This window comes from Cariama cristata, unplaced genomic scaffold (genome assembly GCF_000690535.1).
Source record: "Cariama cristata isolate BGI_N322 unplaced genomic scaffold, ASM69053v1 scaffold1337, whole genome shotgun sequence".
Lineage (NCBI taxonomy): Eukaryota > Metazoa > Chordata > Aves > Cariamiformes > Cariamidae > Cariama > Cariama cristata.
Window position 1 is genome coordinate 34478 of NW_009626871.1, and position 22341 is coordinate 56818.

The 22341-nt window shown below is 38.1% G+C and overlaps 1 protein-coding gene across 1 annotated transcript in view; it reads left to right on the plus strand.

Annotated features, from left to right (window-relative positions):
- ARHGAP18 (Rho GTPase activating protein 18) overlaps positions 1–22341 on the plus strand; it is a gene marked incomplete at its 5' end in the record, with an annotated part of 36295 nt that overhangs the window by 6961 nt on the left and 6993 nt on the right. The window contains 8 exons of the mRNA XM_009704187.1: positions 4372–4541; positions 6773–6938; positions 8170–8261; positions 11018–11095; positions 13997–14156; positions 16745–16827; positions 18050–18256; positions 19081–19227. Coding sequence (XP_009702489.1) covers positions 4372–4541; positions 6773–6938; positions 8170–8261; positions 11018–11095; positions 13997–14156; positions 16745–16827; positions 18050–18256; positions 19081–19227 — 1103 coding nt within the window. The remainder of the gene's footprint in view (positions 1–4371; positions 4542–6772; positions 6939–8169; positions 8262–11017; positions 11096–13996; positions 14157–16744; positions 16828–18049; positions 18257–19080; positions 19228–22341) is intronic.

The following is a 22341-nucleotide window of genomic DNA, read 5'->3' on the forward strand; positions in this document are numbered from 1 at the left end:
GGAAGGAAGAGATGCCTGGTGCTTGTGTCAATAAACTGCACTGTAGGATTCAGAGCTGGAAAATTACCAAGCAATTATTGTAGAGTTTTTATCACATCTGGTTCTTTTTTTCCGGTGGCCCTGATGAACCCTTCAAAAATGGGAAGTTCTGAAAGGCAAATCCCATATGCTAGCTCTCCTCAGCACAGATTGCGATGTGGATGGCAAATGCAGCCTGCTTACATCCTGATACACTTCTGTTCTTGTCCACATGCTGCTTCTTGCCCACATGCTAAAGTGGGCTCTGCTCCCAAGATTGGAGCAGGAGGAAAAAAATCAGTTCAATTTGCAGTCAAACCACTCAAGTTTGGTGGTGTTAAAAGCACCGCACCTGTTTCAATCCCGTGGTGTGATCTTTCCTCCAGAATGATGAGCAAATTAGTGTTATACAAACAGTGAATGAATTTAAGGCAAAAGGTAAACAATGCCTGATATTTCAGAGATACTAGATATTTATGAAATCCAAATCCAAAGACAGTGTTTTAAAATGGAAACCTGCTTTGACAGAGAAGTAGTACCAGTTTTACCTGAAAAATACAACTATCATCTCAGACATTACAAAAAAAATCCTAAGCTTAAATTGAGATGTCTTAAAACTGCTAGAGTGAATGACTCTGGCCCCTCTCCAAAGGTGATGACTCTCTTCCTAATTTGGTATTTGAATGCTACATTCCCAAGTGCTTCTGCCAGACTGAAGAGTATAATGGTTTGCCCTTAGAGCGTACACGAGCTGTGTGAACCTGTGCTCACTCTTCCTTTCTTGCCCATCTGACACACCTTGTTTCTTGCATAGACAATGTAAGCGAACTCAGGGAATAATATGAAACCATTATGGTTTTATTCTTTTCTGCCTGATCCTGCTCAAACAGAACAGTTTAATGAGTTCCTAAGATTTTTTTGTTGATCGATGCATATTTGAGGTGTTTTGGAAGGACTCTCACTTACTGGCTTTAAGTGCCTCTTTGTTTCATGGAGGTACAGAATGTGTGTTCAGGAAACAAAAAGAAAATTCAGAATCATGTATTAAGCTGTCAAAAGACTTTATCATTTTAGCAATCCATAACACTTACTAAAGACCTGCAAAGCTAGCAATATGTTCAACAGCTGTGAAAGAAAAAAAAGTAATTTCTCTGGGTGCCTGTGAAGGAGTAAATAACCGTGTTGGTTGAGACATCTCAAAAAATAAAAAGGAAAGAATAAAGGACATGAAAAACTAAATACTTGTTAGCTTAAATAGGGGAGCAGCAAAAGTCAGTATACTGTGGGACTGCAGTTGTCATTCTGAACACATAGGATTAGCTACAAGGGAAGAACGTTAGATGAAACCTCTGTATAAGGGCAACCTCAAAGCATAATGATCTGGCAAATGTATGAAAGAAATGCGTGTACTGTGTGTAACATGAGAGAAAAGAGCTGTAGTGTTTGCTTCTTGATAGGGACAAAAACTGAAATGTGGTTGCATTTTTTAATTAGAGTTTGTTTCTGCTTTTCATTTTACATGATAAATGAGGAATCTATGGCTGGAGTGATAGAGTGTTAGTGAAAAGATTATAAAGTTTTTCATATTCTAATTAAAATCGTCTATGAATTAGCATTTTAGAGAAATGCTTTGTCAGTCAAAAAAAAAAAAGAGCCGTTCTGTCTTTCCAATTATAAATTAAGATCTGTCAGCATAGATCCATCAAGATATCCTCTAGATCCTCTAGCAAAACTAGGAAATAGCAAGGTTGACACTTCCGATATTTCGATGTCCTATTACAAAGAAACCCAAGACCTTATCCCCACCCCACTCCTGAAGAATTCCCATCATTTTATGTGATCTTTAAATAGCACTCTGAATGAAGGAAAGGGTACAGGACTAATGTAAAATACAGTTTCCACATCCTTATAGACAATATTTGCATTTTTCTGTATCGCACTTGCATTTCTCTCATGAAACGTTGCATGCAGTTGGCAGGTTGGCAGAACACCAAAGCTGCTTCCTCTTATAGCTGCTTCCTAGTTAATGAGGGCACAACAATAGGAGCAAGGCTATACGGCCAAGAAGAAACTCCCCACCACGGCAGCATTTTGAGACCTTTAAAATGTGCACAGCATTACCAAGGCATCTGCTTTACACGGCACCTTCCTATGAGCAGAGGACTGAAATAGGAGCTACTGCTTTATTGTTTATTAACATCAGATCCCTCCCAGGCTGGTAGGAAGTATGTAGGTCACGTATAGGCCATATTAGCATGACAAAAGTCTTGGGGGGACAGGGAACTGTTTTCCTTTAGTTCGGATACATTTAACAGTTTACATGGTGTATACAGATATACACGCAGGGAGGCCAAAGATCAAAGCCAGGGGTGAATTTGACCTTGGATATGTTTGGTTACTGAGGACTCATGTATCCCTTTACCGAAAGGAGCAGCTCTAGTTTCAGGATCAGCTTAATCTTTAGCGTATGCCCCAGGCATCTTTCGGAGTCTATGGAAAGTGAGTAGAAGCCACTCTGGAAAGAGCAAGTGGTAACACACACAACAGGCAAAATTTGGAAGTGTTTTATTCTACTTCTCACAGCATTGCTTGGTTGTAAGTAGAGTCAAAGTGTTAACTCAAATTCACCTTCTCTCTCTGGAAGTGTCTCAACTCTAGATCAATTAAATTGACGTGGGAGTGACTGCATAAAGCACTGTGCCCTACCAGAGAGTGGGTGGTAGGTGGTGGTGGCTGATAGTGATGGCTGTGGTGACTGCAGCCACTTCCCTGTCTGTTAGGTCCCCTGAGTTTGGCCCTGGCAGACTGAGGTCATTTTCAGGACTCACTCTAAAGAATATCAGAGACTAGTCTTGGGTTTGTTTTTTTCAATTAAACACAGATACAAATCAAAAATTTTTGAGTTGGTGTAATTTTTTTTTTTAAAAAACTTGATGCTTCCTATGTTGTTTGGGTTGCGTGCTTGCAGCTCAGCTCTTTTGCAGACCGCTGAAAGTATCAGTATAGAGCAGCACTTCCCTGACGCCTTCTCTCTTAATCAGCCTACCTGCAGCCTTTCCCCTGCTTCAAGGTCAAATGTTGCTGTACCTGTAACTGGGAATTTTTTTCTGTGGCTTAGCAGAGTTATGCCAGGCCATTCAAAAACTTCCCACAGTGGTGTAAAGAAACTAATCTATTATGTTACACAATATTTTTATGGCAAAGCATATGCACTGCTCATGGTTCTCCTCAACTCATGTCCATTTCCATCCCACTTTTCCTGCAACTGTGGTATGTTAGCTTTGAACAGGCTGCAGTCTCCCTTGAGCAGGAGCCGGTGGCAGAATCATGGTCCTGAGGATTGGTTTGTTTATATTTGCCCTGGTTTTAAGAAAGTCTGAATTTCATCACAAATACTTGCAAGGTGTTTGTAATGCCTTGTACAAGGAACCTAGCCCTGGATGTATCCTTTAAGAAGTACCGCATCACAGGAGAGATGGTGGAAAGATCAGAATCTTTCTCTGGCTAAATTGCCTTTGATGCTTTGTATTAAGTAGTGCGATTTACAATATAATTTTCCTCTTGCTTCTTTCGTGATGTATTTTAACTTCAGACTGAAAAGCAATGGTTGATTTACTATGAAATTAGACTTCTTTTTCTAAAAGCAGAACTAAAGCAGAACTGCCTCTCCCTTTTTTTCCTTCCGTATTTGTGGTTTGTTTTTTTTTTAAAAAAAGTTCTAAATTTATCTAGTGTTTGATTCCTTTAAGGAACAAGAAAGAGAAGTAAGGGCATTGTTGTGTACTTAGTCCTTCCCTGTATCATGGAAATATGTCCAAGCAGTTTTGAGGAATCTAGACTCTTCAGACTGAGGTGTGGACAGGAATGTTGGGACAAAGACATGATCTGTGTAGTCCTTGTTATTCCCAGATGTTAATGCTTTGGATCATAGAGGAAACAATCTCTTTTGCTTTTGAAATTTTAACAACAGAAAGAGTCACTGATTTGTTTGCAGGATGTTACAGTCTTTGGGGCTGGAAAGAGTTTGATGGCAAGAAACTTCTGATGCCAAAGCTGTTTGGATCTAGAAGATTCTAGGAGTCTGCAGTTTGTTTGAGGTGGTTTGCTTTATCTTTTCGTAATAAGTAAATAGGAGAAAACCCCATTCCTTGGCAGAATTATTCAAGAAAAACTACGAAAGATGGACCCTTCTAAGAAGCTAAATTTTCAATGGACATAAAAAATGCAGAAATCAGTGAATGTACAACCAGAAAGTCCATCCCTTGCACAGCATTAACTTCTACTTGATTTTAAACTTACTCTCCTGCACTGAGTGGTGTTGTTGATTATTAGATTTTTTACTCTTTTTTTCAGGTCCAAAGTTCAGTCTTGGAATGGATGAGCGGAAGAGCCCGCTTGAAGACATACCATTTTCAGACACTGACATCAATTTGGAGATATCATTTGCAGAACAGGCAGCTAATCTCAAAGACAGCTCAGTAGGCAAAATGTGCAAGAGTGGAGGGGGTGACACTCTTCTCCCGGTAAGTGTTTCCTATTTATTGCTCTCATTGTTTGTTTTTACTAGTGGTACTGTTTGAATCATATTTATCTGATAGTGGGTGAATTCAATTTAGAAGAACGTTGTTGGATCCAGCTTCATGGAGGTAGACCTTTTCAAGATAACTAATTTTTGGGAGTAGTATTCTCAATAACATGGAAGTAACTACTTTTATGCCTATTTATGTCATTGTCTGTCTGCCAAAATGCACTCTATGCCTAAGCAATAACGGGCTGATAATATATTAAGCTGGAATAGTGACTTAGTGGTAGTTGTACACAAGCGGTGTCCTTACTTCATTTGTTTACAGCCCCTTTTCCTGTTATCTGAGGTGAGATGCTTCACCTCTGTAATAAAAGGATCTGTTGTAATTTCAAAAGGCTTGGTGGATGCCCGTAGTAACCTTGTGTAGTTATCCAGTGCAGACAGATGAGGGATGAGAATGAAGAATAGAATGGTCTATAGAAGTCTGAAGTCAAACATCAGGAAATTAAGGATTAGGTTGTGCTCAGTTTCTCTTTCCAGCTCTTAATAAAAAAAAGACTCATTCTGAATGAATCCAAATAAATACAAAAGAAGATCCTCCAAGGCCATTTTGTTGTTGATCCTCAGGCATCTCTTTGAGGATCTCTCTCTACCTAACAGTCCATGAACATGCAGTTACATGTGACCTGTAAACTAACGACTGGTGTGAAAAAAGTCTGTCTTCCCCCCCCCCCGCCCCCCCAACAGTGCATACAAACATGTCTGAGTAAATATAGTGTCTGAAGTAATAAAGTTTCACAGTTCTTCAAACACTTAATTTAGATAAGGACATGTGCAGTTCTTCAAACAGTAATTACCCCATGTATCCTAGTTTAAACATTATAAATCAGACACTAATGGATATTTAGAAATGGATTCTAAAGTGTTTGAGTCATGTTTCTCTAATGCAGTGTATAACAAGGAAAGGATAGCTATACTCTAACTTACTTCTGTATATATGCATATATATATATATGCATAATACATGCATTAGCTATACTTTTAGCTAGGCTTATAAAGGATTGCTGAAAGACATGGCTATGGGATTTCTCCTTCAGTGGCAAAATGATAGGAAAAGGAAGGGAGTTACCTGTTTAAATCTACAATTTCTGTTTGTTGCACCTTCGTCATTGGCTGCTATTTTTAGACATACATGTTTGTGCAAGTCAATGAAACCTCAAGGCGGGAAACTGACTATCTGCAATTTGTAAATTATGTTTATGTTTCGGTATATGCCCATGTAGTCGTGTACCATAACCACTGATTCATCTGTGCTATCACTGAGTTTGTACAGGATAAGAAAATAATTCTGGAGTATAATGTATCTTTCCAAATAGAAGAAAGTCTTGTCAACCTTCCTGCTTTGAGTCATGCACACTGCTAAAGTCAGGCACAGGCAAGAGTCTTACTTAGAAGGCTGCTGGGCAGAGATGGAGTTAAAAAGCTCTGTGAGCTGGGGAGCCCCTCTCCCTCTCAGCTCAATTCCTTATATTGATCCCTGACTGCAGCTTCTGAGCATTTAGTGCAGTAGAAATGAGCCATAATTAAGGACCCCCCCTTCACAAAGAAGGGGATCCCTTTCTTATTATTTATATGGCAGCCAAATATGTTATTTTATGTGCAAAAGTGCATAGGGGTTTCTATCCCAATTGTAAACACTGAGGATTGTTCATGGACAACCATTTCTACCACTATAAATTGCAAAAGGATGCAGAAGGTGGTGGTGTGGGAGGTGGTTACAAGCAGGACGAAGCCAGGCTCTTCTTGGAGGTTCACAGCGAAAGGACAAGAGGCAATGGACACAAGTGACTACAGGGGAAATTCTGTTTTGCAAAGTAAAATAAGTCCCCATGAGAGCATTACGCACTGGAATGGGTGCCCACAGAGGTTATTGGGAGTTTTCAAAATTCAGTTGGACAGTGCAACAAGAAACCTGATCAGACTGTGAATTTAGCCTTGGTTTGAGCAGGCAGTTGAATTAGATGACATCCAGAAGTCACTAGGAACCTAAATCCTCCTATGATTTTAAGATCATCTACTTTTCAACCTGTTTGGGGGATTCTCCTGTAATTTAGTCAGTAACGGCCGGCTTCATGATGAAAGGTTGTGCCCTGAAGGAAGCACAACCTTCGAGCTAAGTAATTTGTTATGACATGGATTATTCACTCTGCTGCAAACCTCTGCTTTTAGAATTTCAGGCTGCCGAAGGACAAAACAGGTACCACAAAGATTGGTGACCTGGCCCCTCAGGACATGAAGAAAGTCTATTCTTTAGCACTGATTGAATTAACTGCTCTCTATGACATACTTGGGACAGAATTCAAGCAGCAAAAAGCTGTAAAAATCAAAACGAAAGGTGAGTTGGTGTTTCATATTCTGAACCAAATGGGTCTGTTTTAATCCAATAAAACTAATGCGTCCAGTTCTTTATGATTTTTCCAGCAGAAAATTTAGTATATAAATAGTAACATAGGTCCTGAGCAGCATTTAATTACACGCCTTAACTGAAGGCACACTTTAAACAAGTTCATGCACGTAGTCATTCCAGCTAAGGGACTGTGCTCTTTGTCTAAAGTTAAAACTCAGGTCAGTCACTGAGCAGATAAACCAAGGAGTGAAGAAGGGGAACTATCTTAGTAGCATGCTGTGCAGGACGAATTGCTTCACAGAAGTTTGTATGTGCTGATGTATTCCCTGGGAGGACAAGTGTATGTGCTCTTTACGGGTATTCTTTTCCTGCTTTCCTGAAGGTAAGTACTGTGCTACTTCTAAGGTTGGACTCAATGATCTTAAAGTATAGCTCTCCTTTAATGGTCATTCATTTCTATTCAACAGGGCCATAAACACATGGGAGTCCCATTTATTTGAAGACTAAGGCTAGTTTTGCACCAGGGCTAGATTAACTGAGACTAGATTCCTTTTTTGTTTAATTTGCATTGCTTTAGCTTTATTGTAAAGGCTGTTTTCTAATCAAGAATTAACTATACTTTTGCTTTTATTAAAAAAAAAAAAGGCAAACCACCTTTGGCAAGATGGTGATCTTGCTATCCTGCTGGTGTTGTATAATGCAAAAGCACAGGAGCTGAAAAGCTCTTCTTTCAAAACCCTCATTGAGAGAAGTGGTAAGAATAACTCTGGGTGATAATTACGTCTGTCTCATTTTAGTAGCCAAATTTCTGGATATATTACTCATGCCGTTTGCATCTTAACTATAGTAACTTGCATTCAGTGATGAAGATGTGCATTGCAGGGTCATCATCATACCCATTCTGCAAACCAGAACCACGCAGATGGTTCATTTATGCAGTTTGCTTCACTGTACCGCAGAATATGTGCATGGCAATTTGAAGTCAAAATAGAAGACTCCTGATTTATGGTTGAAGGAAGAGATGAATGAATCCTTTTAGCCAGAATGCTTTGTGTAATAACTTGATTGACAAAGATATTCGGACACTTTGAACAAAAGGTCAATACCTCTGAATGTATTGAATGGGCTTATCACTTCCAAAAATGTGGTTTTATGCCATTATCACATGTACTGGAACAGATGTGGATAATATCACAGTTTCTTTCACTTTATTCTTCAGATTCTGGCTTGTTTGGTGTCCCACTGTCAGTTTTACTGGAACAGGATCAGAAAAAGGTGCCAGGAACCAAGATCCCGCTGATTTTTCAAAAGGTAAATAGGCATGAACAAGTCAACTTGTTACATACCTGCAAATGACGAACAAATAACATTTTGTCCTAGATTTGTTTGCTCCCTATAGCACAGTTTTCAGTATGTTACTCTAATCAATCAAAGTTATTGTAACTTTTATTTGCAGCTTTACTTAATTCAGTAAATGTGGTACTTTGCTTTGTATCAGACATATTTTGAGTTAAAGGTATAAAAGTTTGGGTTTTGTTACAACTGGTCTCCATGATTTAGGCAAGTTTACTATTAAGTCTATGAAAACTGACAGGGTAAGAACCCGCTGGAGCCAAATTCGATTTTGTAAAGGTGGTGTAACTTCCATCACATCTGTGAAAACTGACAGTGTAAGAACCCACTGGAGCCAAATTCAATTTTGTAAAGGTGGTGTAACTTCCATCACCAATAGGGCTACTCTTTATTTTTTTCAGAGCAAATACTTGAAATGCCGTAGAAATTCTCAATCCCTGGCTCACAAGCTGAACCTACCATTCTAGGAAGTGGTTTTGTCCTTTCAGAAGAGATTTGAGCCACAAGGCAGGTGGCTAGGGGGTGGGAATCGGGCTGGATAACTGCCTCTGGTGGTGGCAGCAGCCCTTTTCGAGATTTGTTGCTTTAGTACGTGGGGGGGCTGCTTTGGCCTGCATGTTGTCGTGGTAGTGGGGAAGGTAATGGGAAAGATAGCGGAGACCCTGGATTTACTGCCCAGCCATAGCAGGTCTCATTGCACGAGAAGGCAGAGACCACAGTGTGTTGACCTGTCCTAACTGACAGAAACTCAGTGCTGTGTCATCACTGTTTCAGTAGGTTTGGGGACCTGTTTGTTAAGTTATTTTTTCAAGATGCAGAAAACCCAAAGTAATTTTGCATCACTCTCTCAAAACTATTGCTGTGTCATTTCTGTCAGAAATTACTTCCTCAAGATCATAAAAATACATTTCTAGGAAGGATGCTATCTAGAAAAAAAGAAATCAAATAACAAAAAGAGATTGATCACTGTGCTATCCCAGCAACATAGTAAGCATAGTTCTTCAGGAAGCAAATTCTACATAAACATTTCTAACTTATAGATGTGATTTGTTTTGCAAGGTGCAGACATCATTTGGAATACAGTTTTTCCTTAAATGAGAATATGAAAAAAAAAAAAGTTTCCCATTTCTTCTGCCTGTTCTCTACAGCACGTGCTTTCCAAGAACAGGGGATTTATATAAAGTGCAAAGAAGAACATTTTTGTGCATACTGCTTTTTAGATGTACCTTCGTTATCACTGAAATGAAACAAACCAAGCCAATAAGAAGGCTGCGTAATAAAAAAAAAATATTTTAATAAAAAATACACCTATTTTTTATTTCATTGAGGAATTGTGGTTAAAAATAATTACATCATTTAGCCTAGGGGTTTTCCAACTGCAATCCGAGGGTAATACCAATCCATGTATCTCCACCAGAAGTTTCTCGTGATAGTAATTCAGGTCTCTGGCCTGCTGATGAAGCCCTGCAAAACAGTACTGATAGAGATGAAGAGGGGATTTCCTGTAGGCAGGAGGCTGGTGGTGGCCAGTGGCCACCTCTTGCTGCCCTCTAAGCGGGCACTTGTGAGTGAGAATGTGCGAAGGAGTTGTGTCCACCGGCAGTGCCACCAGACCTTGCCTCCCCCTAGATGTGGTGATGGTGGCAAATCACACAATATGCCCACAGCATCTCTGTGTCTGACAGATAGGAGTGGCAGCCACTGCTCTGGTGTAAGCCAGGTACAGTGAGAGCTGGATGAGGCCAGTTAGCCCTTTTTTTTTTTTCCCCCGCAACCAAGGAAAATATGCAAGGGTGACACCTTTAGTGCTGTTTTCTAACTTCATGGTTTTTTCTGTCTGATCTTTTTTATGGCATTTATCAGTTACATAAATACAGTGGTAGGTAAACCCTCCTTAATTTGTGTAACTGGAGAAAACACAACTATGTTGCGTAATTTTTCTTACTTGAGCTGGCACGGGAAGGTATATAACAAAGACACTGCCCTAGATAAACATTGAGAGAAGCATTTGTGCTAAAATGAAGTCATCAGCTTTTGACATTTACAAATTTCTTTTGAATCCTCTTAGATCCATCCGTCAGTGAATACTTCTAGGCATATCTTTTAGAGAAACAGAATTTATATGTGTTTTAAGTGCTTTTACAGAATTTCTACTAATTTATCTAAGCCATGTGTAGGATTGCAAACTGTTGAGTTTGTTAAGAGAATGCTAGTATTTGCAAAACTGAGGCTTCTTTAAAGCCCAAAAGTACTTAGTTCTTCTCTGGTAAAGTCGTAAAGAGGAGTATTTGTGAGAAAGTTAGTACTGTATCTCTAATGTTACTTTAATTGTTTTTATTCGGAGACATTTTAACAAGGGTAGTAATTGGGATTTATTTTTGAAGCCAGAGTAATTTTGGAAAAAACTGCTTCAGTCTTCAGAGGAGACTTGAACGAGGTCTAAAAAATGCAGTTTTCTTTTTTAACAAAATAGACAAACTCTTCTTTAATAGTGTTCGTAAAACGGGTAAGAGCCATATTAAAGGTTTTGTTCTACATCAACAACTGTAATCAATTTGTAAACTGTGTTTGTGTGTCTACTTCTTACATATCTGCATGCACAAATGCATGCGTACACACAGAGATACGTACATAAAGGCTCCAATGTATCAGAACTATCTACTGGTGATTTTAATTGACATCTTCATTCATGCAGTTTGGTTTGTGTTTGACAGCTGATTGCCCAGATAGAAGAGGCAACTCTGGAAACAGAAGGACTTCTTAGAATACCAGGAGTTGCAACAAGAGTAAAGGTAAAACATTGCGCAGATTCTCAACATTGCCCCAAATGTATCTGTGTTTGCTGATTTTATTTTGGCATGCAAATATATTTTAACACCAGCTTGTTATGAAAATCTTCAAAAACAGAAAGAAAAATCTCTTTACAAAAAAAACTGAGTTATATTAACCAGAAAGCTGATGGTTTCATCCAGTGAAGTTTTGGAGAGAAGACTGGAGTTCAAAGTTTGAAGGAGAGTCAAGGCTACATTTCAAATTCAGTTGTGCCAAAATCTCATTAATTCTTGGCACAAGCTTTCCAGCCTTTTGCTTTTTCCCTGAACCAGCTTAATCATCTGAATAGTTCATACAGTCTTTCTACGCTGGGAGGAGGCTTTTCTCTGGCATTGTGAGTCTATTTTAATAGCTAGACTTAAGCTATGTTAGAAGGCAAGGCAGCCAGCATGCACTGAAGAACCTCTCACATTTATTTTTATGAACAGCAATATAACTACTCAGCTCACTAAGCACAATCTTGTTAGGCACGTCCATGCACACTGACACTTTGCAGAGTGAGTGCCAATTACATGCAGACTCTTCCCCGGTATTTGCCTTAATGCAGGAAGCTAAATACACAGTATGATTCACGCCAAGAGTCAATGTCTTAAAAAGACGGTCTGAACTGGTCTTAAATTCTAAACAGAAAGGACCATTTAAGTGGATTCAGCTGTCTGAAGACATCTGCCAGCCTCCGTTGTGTAGAATTCGGCAGCTAGTTCATTAAAAACAACTGAAAGAAGGGAATATTATGGAAATTGGCTTTTTTTATTTACCAGTAACTAAGATATTTTTCTTTTTACGACTTTCCTCCATTCTTTGTTTTCCACTTTTCATCAGTTCTGCAAACAGGGATGATTTCAGAGTGATTTTGTTTATTTATTCTTTGATTTTATCAGTTTAATACGCTTTCCCACGCAGGGGATCATTCACTATTTGACTTTCATTAATTTTTTTACCTCTTAATTTGCAGGAGCTGCTTCTTGGAATTAAGCAGTTGTTTTGTTAGCAAAGATGTTAAGTTCCTTCACTTACTCAAAGAGAAAATTTTATAGAGAACCAAAGAATTTAGCATACTAAAGGACTGGTATTTTCTCTTAATTTTCTTAAACTTTTTTTCTCCTATAGTAAAAGAAAATATTTTCCGCATTATGTAGTTTTATAGAAAGGCACAGATAGTCTCAAGAAAAAATATTTTGCTATCTTGTTCTATAGATTTTAGAATTACTATTTTAAAAATGCATTGCATATACCCCATAGTTAAATGTGTTTACTTTAAAATCTAAACGTTGGTGCATTAGGATGCATAGTTGACATTTTTGCCCTTGCCTCTTCGATAAAACAGTTCATTTTATCTAGATGTTTAATACTGCATTTGCGACAGTGATTTGGTCTGAATGTGGATGGAGGAGCTGATGAGACTCGGGGAGAATTTTCATCTGTATTTCTAAAGCTTGCTTTTGTTGATGAGCAGAAAATCACACCCACTTGACTTGAGACATCTGAGTTAGGATCTTTGCACCTTTGAATCTCCTGCGTAATCAGTGGAGACAGAAGATCTCTCTGGAGGACAGTTGAGGACATCCAACTTTTATATCAACCTAAGCGTCCACATTTTTTTTTTTAAATAGATCCATTTTCCATTTGGACAAGGTTAAATTTAATGAGAACAGTATCTTAAAAATGTGTCTAGTATCCTCTATCCAATGTGCCCTTCTTGTCCCGATAAATAATTAAGGCCATATTTTTCCATGGCACTTTCACTCACTTCATCTCAGATACTTTACAAAACTAGCCAGTGTCTCTGTCCTCCTTTTCTGTCTGGAAGAACTGAGGCAAGAAGAAGGGAGGGACTTGTGAGAAGTGCCTCAGCACTGGCCCTGTACTGAGACCACTTCCCTTTCTGCCGGACTGGGAAATAAATGAAGTGGATCCAAGGCCAGGACTGATGCTTGAAGGGAGACTAAGGAGGACTCAAATCTTTGCAGCCAGTTCTCATTTATGTATCTCTGGAAGCCCAGTTATATAGCACTGCCATGGGAACAGGGCAGGTATATTGTAATCTCTGCTGGCAACAGTATCCTGCGCTTTCCCAACCCCAGAGTTACGAGGTATCACCGAGACTTTCAGTGCTGTGTATTCTGCTGCATAACCTCATGTTTTGCAGTACAGTCCCGTTCTGTATAGGGCATGTTTCACATCCAGTGCTAGGCAGAGCTGTATGAGCAACTTGGTCCGGTGGAAGGTGTCCCTGCCCATGGCAGGGCTGTTGGAACGAGATCATCTTGAGGGTCCCTTCCAAGCAAACCATTCTATGATTCTATGACATGTGCCCAGCAGCATGGAGTTCCCTGTAGATAGCAAGACATCCAGCTATCCAGTCACACAAATCTTTTCCCTGTGTTTTAAAAAGAGAACCAGCCTCACCTTAGTGTATGTTTTGATAGGAAACTGTGTGTCAACGTATTTGTTTATGAAAATGGCCATGCATGCATTACAACAACACCCTTTGGTAGTAGTTTCAGAATTGCTATGTATATCAGCCACGTCTTAATATTTTGGGGGAGGGGAAGTCATAACCATTACATGAATGAGTATGGTATCTCATTCTTATAGTATATTCTGTATGGCCTGAGGTAGGCCCATGGGATTTCTTCCTATATGACTTGGCCCTCTGCTGCCTATGTGTTCGCTGGCAGTGCTTCTGATCCTCAATTTGTATTTTTGTAGAAGAAGATCAGCGACAGCTGGAGTTAAGTGATATTTCAGATGTCCCTTTTTTACCCCCTTTCAAAGTGTGGAAAGTATTGCTGTGTGTATAATGCATGGCTTCCTGCAGCCAAGTGTTATTGGAGCTCTCTGTATCTACTGCCTTTCAGAGTCTTTGCCAAGAACTGGAAGCAAAATTTTATGAAGGGACTTTCAACTGGGAAAATGTAAAGCAACATGATGCAGCAAGTCTTTTAAAACTCTTCATCCGTGAACTGCCTCAGCCACTCCTCACTGTAGAATATCTCAAAGCTTTCCAAGATGTACAGAGTGAGTAGTGTCCTTTCTACCTCAGCTGCCAAGAAATGATACCAGTGCAGAGAAGTGCCTCTTTGCCATAGCAGTATTTTTGCTAAGAATATGTGAAACTGAGAAACAAATTGAGTACCAACAATATGACTTCTCCTGAGAAAAGACTAGGCATATTTTTGCTAATGTAGAAATAACATTTTTCATGTAGCATCTACTTTAATAGTTTACACATAAAATGAAAGCACACTGCTACTTTCTGATAAGATGTTTCTAATTGTTAGGAGATATAGATGAGTTACTAGGAAATTGTGTATGATGGTATCGGTTTATAAACAATATTTGCTTCAAAAGAAAACAACAGCAAAGATATAGTAGTTCTGCAGAATATCTAACAAATGGTAATTTATAATATTTAGGGTATTTTATCCACTTACAACAGGAAAAGTTAGAGCAGAGTAGTCAGAACTGCTGATCATCCTTGGTCCCTTGAGAACAGCAAGCTCCTGTGAAAATATCCTCTTTGCCAACTGGTCACCAAGTCAGCAAACATACCAGCTGTAATTGAAAGAGAGCGGCTTGATGATAATGAATCAGGAGTAAGAACCCACATACATTAACTCCCTAGCGAACATAGTTTTTTCTGAAACTTGCATTCCTATTCCCCTTGTCTGCAGGCAGAACAATGACTCATTTCTAAGGGACAATTTCAGGGAACTCCCATGGACAGGCAGACAGACAAATATTCTTAAAAACTGTGGGCTGTGTCAGTCTCTGGGTTCTGAGAAGCCTTTCAGGGCCATTAAGTCGGTGGGAGTAGGGGGCTGGTGCTTAGGCCTGCCACATAATGTTGATTTTGCAGTACTGAGCGGCAGGTTAAAGCTAGCAAGAATGCTTTCAAGTGATGCTGGCAGCAAACAGCTCCTCAAAGTTGTTCCACTTACCAGATACTGATTGGAGCCAGGAGGGTTTCTACTTGCTGCTCCGGAGCTGTCTGAAGGCTTATGTGGTTTTACTTACCCAGAAAATACTCAGGTGCCAGGATCTGAAACACTTTTTACATTGAGCCAAAGGATTTGATGCAAAACAGACATAGCACTTCATAGCCTCCCATTGTTTAAATTGTCTACCCATCTTGTTGGTTACGTGTAATAAGATAAGGTGGTAGAGAAAAAGAGCCATCTTTGTGACAGTAATCAGTGTTCTTCATGATACTGTGACTAAGTAGTGTGGTTAGAATTAAGTATTTATTTAAACAACTTAATTTAAACAATTTATTTTGTTAATTTAAGTAATTTAAACAACTAAAATTCAATTGTTATTTAGGTGAAAAGAACAAAAACCTTGATTTAAGTAATTAATTTTAATTGTTTTGCAATTGTATTTTTGCTTACTTTCCTAGGAAAAGGTTGATTCTCATTGCTTTTTGAGCATTGTGACATTTAGTTTGGGAACTAAATTTAGTTTTGGAAGTAAATTTAAGCCTTACTTCTAATGCATGTCTTTCTAGAGCAGGTAGGTATACTATTGGCACTACTTGCATATTTTAAACGAGTATATAATTTGCCACTTAATATTCAGATCCTTAGTTTTAATTATGGTAGGAAATAGTCAGCAAGGATTTTTTTTTTTTTTATTTCATCAATGAACTTTTTTTTTTCTTGGCGGTATCTGCCAAACTGATTTGGATGAAATGTATTTGAAATAGCAGTTCATTTGTAATTCCAGCAGCATGCATGAGAACAACCCTGTTGAATTTTGAAATAGTGTGATAGAACTATGTCAAGTGCAGGTACCTCCTCCTTCACTTGTCTTATGTATGGCCTGATTGATTAGGAATCTGCTGAGAAGACTTGCCAGAGTATGTCCTCTAAAGTATGACAGGAGGAAGTTTATCACAAGTGACAAACATGAGAGAGTTAGGGCTTTCTGCTGCTCAGTGCTGCCAGAAAGTGGGAGCTCTTCTAGGAGGTGCAGGAGTGTAGGGATGCAGTTATCCTGCATCTTGGCTGAATGATGCACCACTGAGCAATTGGGTGAAAGGCAGAACCAATGTCACTTTTCTTTAATTATAGCTTGCCATGTCTGGTACAGCACTCACTGCTGTAGATAAGCATTAAGCTTCTCTGCTCTTGGCTTTATCCCCAGTGGTTTGCCATTGCAGCTGCTGCTGCTTATGTCGCTGGAGACCTGCCTTATTCAGCAACACGTGGTATTCATTCTGCGTGGGTGAGTTGGGAGACCATGCAACTGTTAAGGCAATCAGAGAAACTGTGAAAGCAGTTTTGAATATACCCTTTCATATGTTGAAGCACAGGCTCAAAAAGGGAGGAACCGTTAGCTGACTATTTCTTCTTGTAACATTGCAAAATAAAGAATCATAAGGCATCTAGAAAATATTGCCAGTAGACTGCTGAGTCATAGAGCGACTGAATCCTAAAAGAACATTTGGAAATGAGTATCAGAAAACAAGGATCTGCCAGCCTTTGTCATACTATGACAATTAGCTGTGTGTATGCATTCAGCATTTTGCAAGAAGTTTCCACTTTGAGCGTGGCTTTTGAAAAGGACAATTTTAAAATACTGAGGTACATGTGCTTCACTGGCAGATCTTCCGACGAAGAAACAGCAACTGCAAGCTTTGAATCTTTTGGTTCTCCTTCTACCTGAAGCAAACAGAGACACTCTAAAGGTCAGAATTTCTAATACTTTTTTCCTGCACAAACATTTTGTCTGTTTCTGTGAATCTACTGTAATGAATGTGGTTTTCCTTTAACATTCTTTTTTTCAGTTCAAAGTTAATGTTGAAACAGAATTATTTCTTTTCTTGTATTTCACAGAACTTAAGAAAAAAAAACCCCAACTTAGGACCCTAATTCCTCCCAAATGGTTCTTAAGAATGTGACTTGAAATTTTTCCAGGAGATTGCTGTAATAATCTCCCAGTGAGCGACGTTTTCTGTTACAAATTTTGTTCCTTTTTTTTTTGCAGCAACAGTCATCATTTCCAATGCAAAAAATAACCATTGTTAGAAAACTATGGATGTTAGAATACTTGCTTTTATGAAATGGGTTTAGCTCTTCATTGTTATTCCCCACTTTTCTCTATGCTGTTTGTTTCTACTCTCAATGAGCTAGAAATTTACACTTCCTGTTGGTGTTTGCAGCTCGTTAGATGGAGAATCTTCCAATTTGGGCTTGTCCTTTTGTAGCAATTCATCTTTTTCAGAATATGCTTACTATTAAAATTGCTACAATCAAAAATGAATTTTCAGGATTTGTGTGGGATGCAGAGCATCTTCTATTACAGGCAAAAAATCCTATTAGGTCTTATTGTTTAAACATGACTTTCTTTTTGAAATTATTTACTGTGTGGAAGCGGTCAGGAGGGCTCCTGAGTTGAGTTACAAATATCTGGAACTGAATTAATTGAATGTTGTCAGTTTCTAACTGGCTGCCTGTCAGTCACAATGCAGTGGTTTACTCACGAATTGCTTACCTTACAGAACTTGCCACTCCATGGTGTCAGAACCGTGACAGCTGGCACTATTGTGTTCACTTTCAATTTAAGAAAAACCAACAGTAATATTTTCACAAACATCTGTGGGATGCTACTTATGCACCTACATAACAAGGGTTTTGAAAAAATCTTACTGTGCAGGGCTCGAAGTCACGTGAATGCTTTTGAAAATGTTATCCGCAAAAATAACAAGAATGATTTACTTCATTACTTAAAGGAAACAAAACTTGCATTACAGTCTTGTGAACAAACATATCCATACTTCCTGTTATTGATTGCTTTTAATGTGGTTTTATTAGGAATGAAGAGCTTTTTTCAAAAAATATATAACATCATGTTTCACTCGTAACTTTTTCATGTGCAGAGTTGAGCTTTAAGTTCTGCTGTTATTTCAGGTACTGCTTGAATTCCTCCAAAGGGTAATTGATCATCGAGACAAAAATAAAATGACGTTAAAGAATGTTGCAATGGTGATGGCCCCAAACCTTTTCACGTTTCATGGGTTTGGCGCAAAGACTATTGAACAAAGCGAGTTTGTTATGGCAGCTGGAACAGCAAATGTCATGCGCTTTATGATTCAGTACCAAAAACTTCTCTGGACAGTAAGTGTATTCTTAAGGGGTGGAGGGGAGGGGGGTGGAAATCATAAATTTTGCTAACAAGGCATCTGAACAAAGAGGTAATAGGAACTTATTTCCATGATTTAGAGAAAGATCAACCCCATCCAGCTGGGTTCTTGCTCATAGGCAACTCTTACAGGAGTGAAACAGAATCATTACTCTTACGGGAACGAAACAGAATCGTTACATCTTATGGTAGAGTTAAGCTCTGATGGTCAGTTTTAAAATTGTATGTACGATATGTGAACTCAGAAATAAGTCCTTGGGGGATCTTTATATTTGCCCTATCAGTATACATTCTTATGAGGAATTTATTCTTTTCTGCTTAGAGATATTAGCAGGAAACACAGTGTTTTAGTCCGTTTCCCTTTTGGGCCAAACTTCGTATTATATAAAACATGTTTAGATAAAACAAAGCAAAACTCTAACTTAGACTGGAGAAGTTTGGGCTTTGTTGTCCATCAGCAACTTTAAACAATTTTGACCTTTGCTGCATGTGAGGAGAAGTTATTATCACCATTGTACAGACTAAGTGTTCAGTGGGTTTTTTTGGCTGAGGAAAGTAAAAACGTTGCATGATTCCACCTCTCTTCCCGTGAGAGCTTACTGAATGGAATATAACATCACAAATGGAGTGGTTTCTAAATTGTTTCACAGCTTTATATTATTTGAATCTTTAATTATTACTGGAAATAAATACTAATTTTGAATTCTACCTGACAATCTGTCAATTTACAAAGTTTTGGTAAGTTAGTTACTTAAGGAAATTATGTAGATATTCATACTTACTATCTATATTTATCTAGATTCCTAAGTTTATTGTTAACCAAGTGAGAAAACAAAACACTGAAAGACAAAAGAAGGAGAAAAAGGACAAAGCTATGAAGAAACTTCTGAAAAAGATGGCATATGACCGGGAAAAGCATGAGAAACAGGAGAAAACCTATAATGATGTAAGGAAACATACATGCAAAATACTTTATTCATAAGACTATCATCTCTAGTGAAAAAGTGGATATAGCAGAGAGGATATCTACATTTATTTAACTGAGAATTTCCATAGATAGCAAGTTAATATGGATTTCATAGGTTACCATAGGTTACCAGCATGACACATTTAGAGGGTTGGGCTGTTTGTTTCTTTGTTTGTTTATTTTTCCAGATTTTTCAAAATATTTCTATTCAGAAAAATTATATCCCACGGGTTGTTTCAATTTGGGCTTCTGAAACAAAACTACATTAGGTTTGTATCTGTAGAGGGAGCAAGTGTTGTGACAACACTCAGTAAACTGTACCCACATTTAGATGCATTGCTGCCCAATGAAGTCACAGCAGGGCATGTGTTTACTTAAAAAATAAATATCTAGATTTCAGTGTTTGATATTTAATAGTGTTTGGAAACAAAGCTAGCATTTAATCCTTCTTCCTCCTAAAGGAGTTCCCAAACCACTGAACTCTTTGCCTCAATGAATCTTTAACCATTCTTTGTAAAGTGAAGCATACTACAGCACGCATAACCTGCCCACCACAAGAAACCCCAAAGGATGAAACAAATGTGAAAAACTGATAAACTGCTTCTTATGCAGCTGTTGTCCAAGTGTCTACTCCCAATTTACAGTTCAGTATCTTTCCATTAGGTAATTGAGTTTTGCCAGACCCATCAGTGATGTCACGGCATAAGTTTCAGTGTAACACTCTTCACACATTCTTTACAATGAAAAAAATAATCCTGTAGCATTATAGTGTTAATTTTTCCTGTAGTTTAGAAATATTTTAATTGAACCGTTCCCACTGACATTGAAACTTTTAAAATTTCAATAAAGTCAATACTTAAAATTTTTTTAAGCTCGTTAGCCTATATAGTATGGTATCTTAATTGTAATGCATTTGACATACATGATTGCAAAGTTATTTTAAATATGTAAACAGGTAACCCCAAATACGTGTATCCTGATCACATAGTGAATACGTACGAGATTTAGGTGGTATGAAAATACCACCTGGTGGGTTGAGGTCATATTGAAGATGCTGGTGAATTAGAGACATCTTGTGGTAGTTTGTAAAAATGCATTGGTCCCAATGGTCGGTGTTTTTTCTTACCAACCATGTGTATGGCAAACTGTTACAAAAAAGGGTTGTCATATTCTAAGAAAGGCATTTTTTTAAGCTATTAAGCAAAAAAATAGAATATGGCAAATGAATATAGTATGTCTTTTTTTTTTTTTGAATGTGCAAATGGCTGGATCCTTTGGACAACTGCATCCAGTATCTGCTGGAGTCCTATATTTCAGTGTTCATACCTCATTTTGTATACAATATTTGACACATCTCTTAATGTCCAAAATTAATTAATACCCCAGGCATCACTTTGCCTTACTTTCATTTCTATCCATATGAAGGAATTTGTCCACAGCATGAGGACTTCCATACAGTTTTAAAATAAAGCTAATTAAACACTGGCATTTGTTTTATGCTCTCTAATAAGAAAATATTTCTTTGAATACAATTCAGCTGAGTTATGATGAGATGACACTTAATGCTGCCATCCCCTGTTCAACATAGAAATAACAGCAAGTACACTGAAATAGGCAAATGCTGTTGCAATTTCAGCTATTGGATATTTTTGTAATTCAGTGCTGTTGGTCTTTTGGAGTAAAATATGCTTTTTTAATCCACTGGGGAGTTAGGACTGAAGTCTCATGTAATACATTCTTACTCAAATGTAAATGTAAAGTTACTATTCAATAATTTTCTTTAAGCTCTAGAATTCTATGGGGATTTTCTTCAAAATTAAATGGTACAATTTTTCACAAATCTTTCATGCTTATTTGAAGCATTCAGTAATTGTGGTGCCTGAGAACATATTACTCTTAAAATCATATTCACAAATTGATAAGGCTTCATTGTGAATGAGAATTTTATGCATTTTTCCAGGTAAAAAATTGTCTCGTTGTGGTTTGGGTTTTTTTCCCCAGTTTTCAATTTATACTGCCTTAATTTGAAATTGAGGTGCTTTTCCTGTGCAGTTCCTGAATTGCATTTTGCTATTAGATGGCAAGTGAGGCACCCAGACTTGTGGTGAATCCCCACTCCAGTGAAAACTGTTTGAAATTTTTGAGAGCCGATTATCTGGCATGCAGCTGAATGAAAACTAAGTAAAAGTTGCTATTTTCTACTGCATTCTGTGGGACCCCATGTGATTAAACATAGATGGACAGAGCTCGAGTCACTTCCATACTTTCCAGAAATACTTCAGTATCTGCATTCTTAATGGCAGTCAGCTCATTTGGATAAAATTTGATCTTATCTCTGATGAGGCCTCTCTATCATTCACATTTCCTCTTTTAAAACAGAGGTTAAATAGCATTTACTGCAAAGTTTGGGCAAGATCTCTGCATGGTGCTGAGAGTGGTTAATGTTAGAGGGCTCATGAGGGTTAATTGAGGGTGGTTAATATTAGAGGGCTTTTGAGGGTTAGTTGCTTTTCAGGGTACACATGTATACCTATGGCCCCAAGTCAGTGTTAGGGATTAAGTCTTTATGTTGCTGTTGGGGTGCATCATGCTCTAGCCAGGCAAAGAAAGGTGCCCTCAGGAATGGAAATTCACATACTAGCATTAGGGAGATTTATATCATCTGTCATTGTATTCCTCTGCATGTTGCAATTGTTCCAAAGACAGGAGCAGTCATGTTAGCAGCGCAACACAATGCTACTGGGCTTATCTAATACAGGTTAGAATAACCATTGTATCCCATAGCCGTGCTGGTTGCATAACCTGTTTGAATTTTCACAGTATAATGCTACTGACTCTTGCTGAATTTTTTTATCCACTGCACTGCCAGATTATTTACTAAAAACTATTTATTTACAAAAATTTATTTACTAAAAATTTACCTGCTAAATCATTTCTCTCTATATAGTTTTACAGTTTTTTGTCTCAAACTAGGTGCAACACTTCGCAGTTCAAAGAGAACAACTGCGTCCCATTTCTTTCAGACTTTGTCTCCCAGGTAGCAAGATCCTTTCAAATTCCAGTTTTGTTCTTCATAACGCTCGTGCCCCATTC